Source organism: Cetorhinus maximus, chromosome 1 (assembly GCF_964194155.1).
Source record: "Cetorhinus maximus chromosome 1, sCetMax3.hap1.1, whole genome shotgun sequence".
NCBI lineage: Eukaryota > Metazoa > Chordata > Chondrichthyes > Lamniformes > Cetorhinidae > Cetorhinus > Cetorhinus maximus.
In genome coordinates, this window is record NC_135879.1 from 27,506,326 (window position 1) to 27,515,356 (window position 9,031).

The 9,031-nt window shown below is 41.1% G+C and overlaps 1 protein-coding gene across 2 annotated transcripts in view; it reads left to right on the forward strand.

The window, feature by feature from the left end:
• The window catches only part of mgst2 (microsomal glutathione S-transferase 2), a 43,091-nt gene extending 38,714 nt beyond the window's left edge, over window positions 1-4,377 (forward strand). Inside the window, exons 4-5 of one of the 2 annotated variants that reach the window (XM_078538897.1) lie at window positions 485-566; window positions 4,009-4,377. In XM_078538897.1, coding sequence (XP_078395023.1) covers window positions 485-566; window positions 4,009-4,144 — 218 coding nt within the window. In that variant the 3' untranslated portion in view covers window positions 4,145-4,377. The remainder of the gene's footprint in view (window positions 1-484; window positions 567-4,008) is intronic. The other variant, XM_078538907.1, reaches the window with a different exon arrangement.
• The last annotated feature ends 4,654 nt before the right edge of the window (window positions 4,378-9,031 follow it).

Below are 9,031 nucleotides of genomic sequence, written 5' to 3' on the forward strand. Positions count from 1 at the left end.
GATTTCCTTCCCTAAAGGACATTAGTGAACCAGTTGGGTTTTTACAACAATCGATGATGGTTTCATGGTTATCATTAGACTTTTAATTCCAGATTTTTATTGAATTCAAATTCCACCCTCTGCTGTGGTGGGATTGAAACCCGGGTCATTATCAGAGCATTATGCTGGGTCTCTGGATAACTTGTCCAGCGACAATACCACAATGTCATCACCTCCCCACTAGAGTTATAACTTCAGTTTGTTCTCTGGTTACCTGAGGACTAAACATCATTGCTGTATTTCAGTGAATATGTTCTCCAAAGTCAGAAACTAATTTAACTGTCTTCAGGATCATTGCATATCTCATTAAATGAAACATGCAAAACAAACTCTGTATTTGTTCTTGGGTTACTGAAATAATGGAACAATCAGAACATTGGTAAAATATACCAAATGGATGATTTTAATTACAAAAATTTATATTTTGTGACTTTCTTTCATTCAGAAGTTGCCTCAGTCTTTGGTTTTATCTACTTGTTTGGTCAGCACATGTACTTTATTGGATATGCAGAGTCAACAAAGGGAAGGTATGAGCTTAAGTTTCTCTTAGTGATTTTTTTTTTCTCATGTGGTACATCACCTCCCTTGAAAGGACACGTATGTGTATATTGTTCCCAGGCCCCTGTTGTTTACCATCAGTTTGGAACTGTATGAAAAAGATTAATGCTAATTCTGCCTGCAATACTTCTTCCTCCCTATCTTTTCTGGTGGGCAGAGGAAGAAGGGAACGTGACTGACCCCAACGTAATGGCCCTTCATGATCTTAAACCACTTATCTGATGTTGTGCATGAAGTACTTAGTTGTCAAGTCCAAATTCCTGCACCACTACAGTCCTTTTGAGAACTCATAGAAAATCAATCCACACAGCTCAGACTAACTAAGGCCCTAATATGGAAGGTAACAAGCATGTGCCCCCCTCCAGCTGGAAGTGTAACTTGTCCTATTGGGTAAGGACAAATAAACCTTCACCCTCACCAGTTGCACTCAAAGAAAGTGACAACAAGGAAGTTAAATAAAAGCAAAAAACTGCGGATGCTGGAAATCCAAAACAAAAATAAAAATACCTGGAAAAACTCAGCAGGTCTGGCAGCATCTGCGGAGAGGAGCACAGTGAACGTTTCAAGTCCATATGACTCTTCAACAGAACTAAGTAAAAATAGAAAAGAGGTGAAATATAAGCTGGTTTAAGGGTGGAGTGTTGAATTGGCGAGGGACAGGGAGGTCTGGGTCATGCTTGCAGACAGACTGAAACTTGAAAGGAGAAACAGTGAAGCAGCATTTCACTTGCACTTCCCTCAATTTAGTCTACTGCATTCACTGCTCCCAATGCGGTTTCCTCTACATTGGAGAGACCAAACGCAGACTGGGTGACCGCTTTGCAGAACACCTTCGGTCTGTCCGCAAACATGACCCAGACCTCCCTGTCGCTTGCCATTTCAACACTCCACCCTGCTCTCATGCCCACATGTCCGTCCTTGGCCTGCTGCATTGTTCCAGTGAAGCTCAACGCAAACTGGAGGAACAGCACCTCATCTTCCGACTAGGCACTTTACAGCCTTCCAGACTGAATATTGAGTTCAACAATTTTAGATCATGAACTCTATCCTCCATCCCCACCCCCTTTCCGACCCCCCCCTTTTTTTCCCAATAATTTATATAGATTTTTCTTTTCCCACCTATTTCCATTATTTTTAGATGTATTTCCATCCATTGTTTTATCTCTACCTCTTAGCCTATTTCGATCCCTTCCCTTCACCCCACCCCACCCCCACTAGGGCTATCTGTACCTTGCTTATCCTGCTTGCTACCCTTAATTAGCACATTACTTAGATAATATCACCACCTTCAACACCTCTTTGCCCTTCTGTCTATGACATTTTTTGGCTATCTCCACCTATCATTGGCCCTCTATCCAGCTCTACCCCACCCTCCCCCCTTAAACCAGCTTATATTTCACTTCTTTTCTATTTTTACTTAGTTCTATTGAAGAGTCATACGGACTCGAAACGTTAACTGTGTTCCTCTCCGCAGATGCTGCCAGACCTGCTGAGTTTTTTCAAGGAAGTTAAATACCTTGGCTGAGTGTGAAGGTGGGAACAACAGGCCCGACCTCACATTAAAGGACCTGGTTGCCATTGGGGTAAAGAAAGAATTTGCATTTATTTAGTGCCTTCATGGCCCCAAGACATCCCAAAGCATTTACGGCCGATTAAGTGCTTTTTGAAGTGCTGCCACTTGTAGGAAATCAAGCAGCCAATTAGGGCTCAACTAGGCCCCTCTAATAGCAATGAAAGAAATGACTAGGTCATCTGTTTCATGAAATAAATGACTATGTCATATGTTTTTATTTATTGGTTGATGGATAAATATTGGCCGACACAATGGGAGAACTCACATTCTCTTCAAGTGTTGCTATGGAATCTTTATGTTCACCTAAGAGGCTAGTGTTATGATATGGCAGGCAGTATTTGCCAGGCTGACCAAATCCACAAGGGAAACTTGGCCAAGCTATCACAACGATTTTGCAATTTGTATCTATTACGAGAAGGCTTGTGCACTGAAGTCAGAGATTATGAGTCTACTACCACCTTTAGAGATTTTAAGGATTCAATTAAAACATTTATTAACAAAAGAAAAACTTAAACACACACACACAAGATTACAGTTACACAGTTGTAACAGTTCCCAAAATTTCTACTTAACCAGACTCCCAACTACACACCCCTTTAAGGCACAGTCCAAATAGGTTCCAAATTTATAAAGTAATCCAGCAGTTTTACCACAAGTACCCACTGGACTAAAAGCTTTTAACGCAACTTTGGTTACTGGAACAGCAAACTTCTGCAGGGTGGCTAGAGGCTTTTTCACCAAGTCTGTTTCACACAGTCATCTTTCCAGATCTCACATGGCCACATCTCACACAGCCTTCCATCCTTCTTTAAATATATTTTTCCTTTTTGATCTGTAAATCCCATTGTTTCCACTTGTTTTTAGAAGTTAATTTTCCCAGGATATAAAAGGCTTTCATGTCCTCATTATGGCCAGCACTTTTTGGAAAAATCAACGTAATAACCTTACCTTATTTATCCCGCCAGTTGTAAATATTTTCCATGTCCCTTTGAAAATCAACCACTTCTCCCATTTACCTAAAAATGCAAATTCCATTCACACCACATCTACTGGCCTCACCCTAGCTTTACTGATCTCCATTTCAAATGTCTGGTTTACACCTTACTTCTTTAATAATTTAAACCATGCAGTCTACCCATCTCTAGTTTAACTAAATTAGCCACATGCACACAACCATAAACACACACACATAAGCCTGCTTTAAAGTATCCCACAATAATGTTAGGAAAAATATGATAGTTGCCTGAGGATAGTCTAGTTTACCATCTTATCCAAAAAGCATCTGCGACAGTACAGTATTCCCCCTGTGCTGCACTGGAGCACCAGTCTAGGCTAGGTGCTCGAGCCTCTGGAGTGGGACTTGAGCCAGAACCTTCTGAGTTATAGGTGAGGTTATAGGTGCTATCATTTCACCAAGGCTGATACCTTAGATTGTAGAATGCTGGCTGCGGTCTGGTGCCTCATCACAGTGACCATTTCTCATGTGTGCGACCAGGGGCTGCCTACTGACTTGCATCACAGACAAGTTTGATATTCCCACCTGAATTCCACCCCAGGAGGAATTTTTAGTGTTAAGCAAAATAAACTAATCTTGTTTTTTTGGCACTTTTCCCTCTTTCCCTGCCTAGGGGCAGTGGAGAGAATTGTCCTGACCCCCGACAATATTTCTGGCTGAGTTCGGTTAACATCTTAGACTACAGTAATTGATAAATGTCCTCACTGAGCATTGTGAGTAGAAATAGGAAAATACGGACAATGAAACATTTAGTATATTTAAAATTAATTGTAGTTAGCTGATTTTGTGACTTTTTAAAAACTGTGTATATTTCTGTTTTCAGGATTCCTGGATTCAAAATTGGTATTGCGATGTTGCTCATACTAATCATTCTGAGTTTCTTTGGGATCACAGATTGCATGGTTGACAAATATTTTGATATCAATATTGCTAAAAAGATCAGCAAATTGTTTTCATAATGTGCAAACACTTGACAAAAGAAGGTGATGAATATTGCATATTTTATGCTTTAAATATGGTTAATATGAAGATATCCTTTCATGAAGCTCTGTGATTTTATATATGTGACTTCAACATGGTGAAATAAAATCAGCAGTTTTACAATAGGTTCACTTATTGACTATCACCAATGCTTTTTTGTTTTCTAAAACTCATTATACATGATACACAACCTTACTTTGCAACTATTTTTGTTAGATGCATTTTCAACAAGCTCAGATAAAGCACTCTCACCTTGATACATTAAAATAATAGCTGTCTAAATATTCTGTGTTTGTATCGATACCTTAAGTAGCTCCAAAACATGGAGCTCAATTCATTATCTCTTAAAATTGCAGTCATATTCTAATCCAAATATTTACTCATTGTTGCACCCAAATTTTGCACCATCAACATTTCGATGGTTACAGGCGGTACCTACCATCTTTGGTCCATCTGTTGCGTTCCATCCTATGGCAAGTCCTAACGCAAGTCTCACACAAAAGTCACGTACCAAGGAAGAGTAACTGAGGTGGCATCCTGTTCCCTTACTCATGGTTTTTTGAGGGTACTTTCTAAAGGCTAAAGACCTTAGTAAGGCACACTGCAGGTATCCCCACTGTCAACCATTCAGAGGTAATACTTCTGTCTCCACTCACCAGGGCTGTCTAGAATGGGGCTCAAATCTAAGCCTTTTGTCTTACAGGTGAGAATACCATCGCTGAGCCACTGATTATTCTGTCTAAATGTGAGTACCCTGTTGGATGTGACCCCTCTAATTTGGAGACCATAGTCTAATCTCTACTCAAAGGGGCTATCTGGATTGGACCTCAAACTCTATTATCTCCTGAGCCAGGTGGGGTTGCTACCATTAAGTTACCCACTCACCTCACCCAATAGGGTAATGTTTGGGAAATCTGGAGAGAGGAGAAGGAAAGGCAAAACTAACTTGTATTTATACAGCAGCTTATTGCATCTTGAGGACGTCTCAAAGTGCTTCAGAAGAAATCAATTACTTTTTGAAGCACCCTCACTATTATTATGTAGCAATCACAGCACAGATTTTCCTCAGAGCAAGGTTGCACAAATTAAATGCATAGTGTAGTCTGTTATTTTTATTGTGAGTTTGTTGAGGGAAGAATATCAACTAGGAAAACTTATTGCTCATCAAATAGTCTCATGCGATCCATTACATCCACTTAAGGAAGAATTTGCTTCACGTAACATCTGACCTCCAAAAACGCAGCTTTTTCCACAGTCTTGCGATGAAGTGCCGGTCTAGATTACGTGCTCAAGTCTTGAATCACACGCTGAAATCCTGAAATGTGACCCTCAACTTTCAAACTTGGAGGCAATGCTGTTACCCACTGACCAAAGCTAACATTATAAAAACTCTCAGAGATTGAATCCTCAAGTTTAAAAAACACATCAAATCTCCATGGTGTGTGGCGAGGAAGAGATTAAGCTATCATTATGGGCAGGAGGTATTCCATACTGCAACATAAAGAATTTGGAAAGCACTTTGTAAGAGATCACCTCAGAAATGCTAATTTCTTTTTGACTGGAAAATTATTTTTTGTTCCCAGCTGGATAAAAACATAAATTTATTTCCCTTGTGCATCACAATTGCTCGAATGAATCTCTGCAGCTTTTTTTTGATTATGTCCATCTGCTCAGGGTATTGTTTTATTGGTAAGGGCTGAGAAATATGCAGAACATTAGGAAAGATTAAACTTATTTCTATATTTCCTTTATCTTATTCCTCTGCCACAGCACTTAGTACCTTTTAAAGGTTCTGCTTTAAAGAGCATATTTAAACTTCAGTCTCCAAAAGCAAATTACTGCGGATGCTGGAAATCTGAAATAAAAACAGAAAATGTTGGACATACTGAGCAGGTCTGACAGCATCTGTGGAGAGAGAAACAGAGTTAATGTTTCAGGTCATGACCTTTCATCAGAAACTAGTTCAGAACCTCAGTCTAAACTTGAGTAAGAGCACAGTCCATCCAGAATTTCTTCATATATATATTATACACACACACACACACACACACGTGAAGCACACTTGACATTGTCTATCAGCTTGTGCTTACCTTTACCTCAGAATGTAGGGCCATGAAAAGTAGTTTAGCTGTTAACAATCTTGAACCATGCCCAAAGAATTGCCATTATCCTTCGTGTAGCTCTTGTTTAAGCGACGTTTCTTGTCTCAGCCATGCTGTAAAATCATTTTTGGTTCTTTGAATTCTGGATACTCACAGATATTTACTCTAATTTCTTCACAAAATTACAAAATGTAAATATTAAATGATACCGAATTTCAAAATGCAAATTTAATTTGTCATTCATGTAACATGTTTTACGCTCCATTCAAACTCCTTGAATAGAGTGATCAATACTGTCTTCTTTATCAAAGCTACCTGAGAGAATTCGGAATTCATGCATTATCTTGTTTTGATAATTTAATAAATGCAATTCTGTTTTATTTTTGTATTTCTAAAAAAGGTTTAACTGGGGAGTTTTCCTCAATAATTTCCCATTGATATAATTTCCAATAGCAGTAAGAGTGACTGCCCTGGACATCAAGGCAGCATTTGACCGAGTGTGGCATCAAGGAGCCCGAGCAAAACCAGCGTCAATGGAAATCAGGGGGAAAGCTCTCCGCTGGTTGGAGTCATACCTAGCACAAAGGAAGATGGCTGTGGTTGTTGGAGGTCAATCACCTCAGCTCCAGGACATCGCTGCAGGAGTTCCTCAGGGTAGTGTCCTAGGCTCAACCATCTTCAGCTGCTTCATCAATGACCTTCCTTCCATCATAAGGTCAGAAGTGGGGATATTTGCTGATGATTGCACAATGTTCAGCACCATTCGCAACTCCTCAGATACTGAAGCAGTCCATGTCCAAATGCAGCAAGACTTGGACAATATCCAGGCTTTGGCTGACAAGTGGCAAATAACATTTGTGCCACACAAGTGCCAGGCAATGACTTTCTCCAACAAGAGGGAATCTAACCATTGCTCCTTGACATTCAATGGCATTACCATCGCTGAATCCCCCACTATCAACATCCTGGGGTTACCATTGACCAGAAACTGAACTGACTAGCCACATAAATACTGTGGCTACAAGAACAGGTCAGAGGCTAGGAATCCTGTGGTGAGTAACTCACCTCCTGACTCCCCAAAACTTGTCCACCATCTACAAGACACAAGTCAGGAGTGTGATGGAATACTTTCCACTTGCCTGGATGGGTGCAGATCCAACAACACTCAAGAAGCTTGACACGAGCCAGGACAAAGTAGCCCGCTTAATTGGCACCCCTTCTACAAACATTCACTCCCTCCACCACTGGCAAACAGTGGCAGCAGTGTGTACCATCAAAAGATGCACTGCAGAAACTCACCAAGGCTCCTTAGACAGCACCTTACAAACCCACAATCGCTACCATCTAGAAGGACAAGGGCAGCAGCTAGATGGAAACACCACCATCTGGATGTTCCCCTCCAAGTCACTCACCATCCTGACTTGGAAATATATCGCTGTTCCTTCACTGTTGCCGGGTCAAAATCCTGGAGCTCCCTTCCTAACAGCACTGTGGGTGTACATGGACTGCAGGGTGGTTCAAGAAGGCAGCTCACCGCCACCTTCTCAAGGGCAATTAAGGATGGGCAATAAATGCTGGCCTGGCTAGTGAAGCCCAAATTCTGTAAATGAATTAAAAAAAGGAGGGGCTGCACTTATAAACAGCAAATTCCATGATTGGGCAATCTTGTCATTAATCATTAAAAATAACTCTTGTTATTTGGCACCAATGCACACAAGACACCATAATCTGCTCCATCTCTTAAGGTGATGCTGATAACCTGAGAAATCCTGTTTTTTTATTCATTCCTGGCAAGACCGGATTTATTGCCTATCCCTAGTTGCCCTTGGGAAGCTGGTGGTGAGCTGCCTTCTTGAACCGCTGCAGTCCCTGTGATGCAGGTACATCCACAGTGCTGTTAGGAAGGGAGTTCCAGGATTTTGGCCCAGTGACAATGAAGGAACGGTGATATATTTCCAAGTCAGAATAGTGTGTGGCTTGGAAGGGAACCTGCAGGTGGTGGTGTTGCCATGCATCTGCTGCCTTTGTTATTCTAGGTGGTAGAGTTAATAGGTTTGGAAGATGCTGTTGAAGGAGGCTTGGCAAGTTGCTGCAGTGCATCTTATAAATGTTACGCACTGCTGCCACTGTGGGCCAGTGGTGGAGGGAGTGAATGTACAAAGTGGTCATAGGGGATGTCGATCATCCCAACCCCTGAAACAAAAACAGAATTACCTGGAAAAACTCAGCAGGTCTGGCAGCATCGACGGAGAAGAAAAGAGTTGACGTTTCGAGTCCTCATGACCCTTCAACAGAACTAAGTAAAAATAGGAGAGGGGTGAAATATAAGCTGGTTATCAGCTTATATTTCACCCCTCTCCTATTTTTACTTAATTCTGTTGAAGGGTCATGAGGACTTGAAACGTCAACTCTTTTCTTCTCCGCCGATGCTGCCAGACCTGCTGAGTTTTTCCAGGTAATTCTGTTTTTGTTTTGGATTTCCAGCATCCGCAGTAGTTTTTTGTTTTTATCCCAACCTCTGACCTGCTCATGTAACCAGAATATTTATATGACTTGTCTAGATCAGTTTCTCGTCAATGGTTAACCCCCATCCCAAGATGTTGATGCTGGTAAGGCTGTTGGATGTCAAAAGAAGATGGTTAGATTCCGTCTAGCTGGTGATGGTCCTTGCCTGGCACTTGTGTGCACAAATTCTACTTGCCACTTATTTGCCCAAGCCTGAATCTTGTCCGGATTTTGCTTCATATGAGCAGGGACTAATTC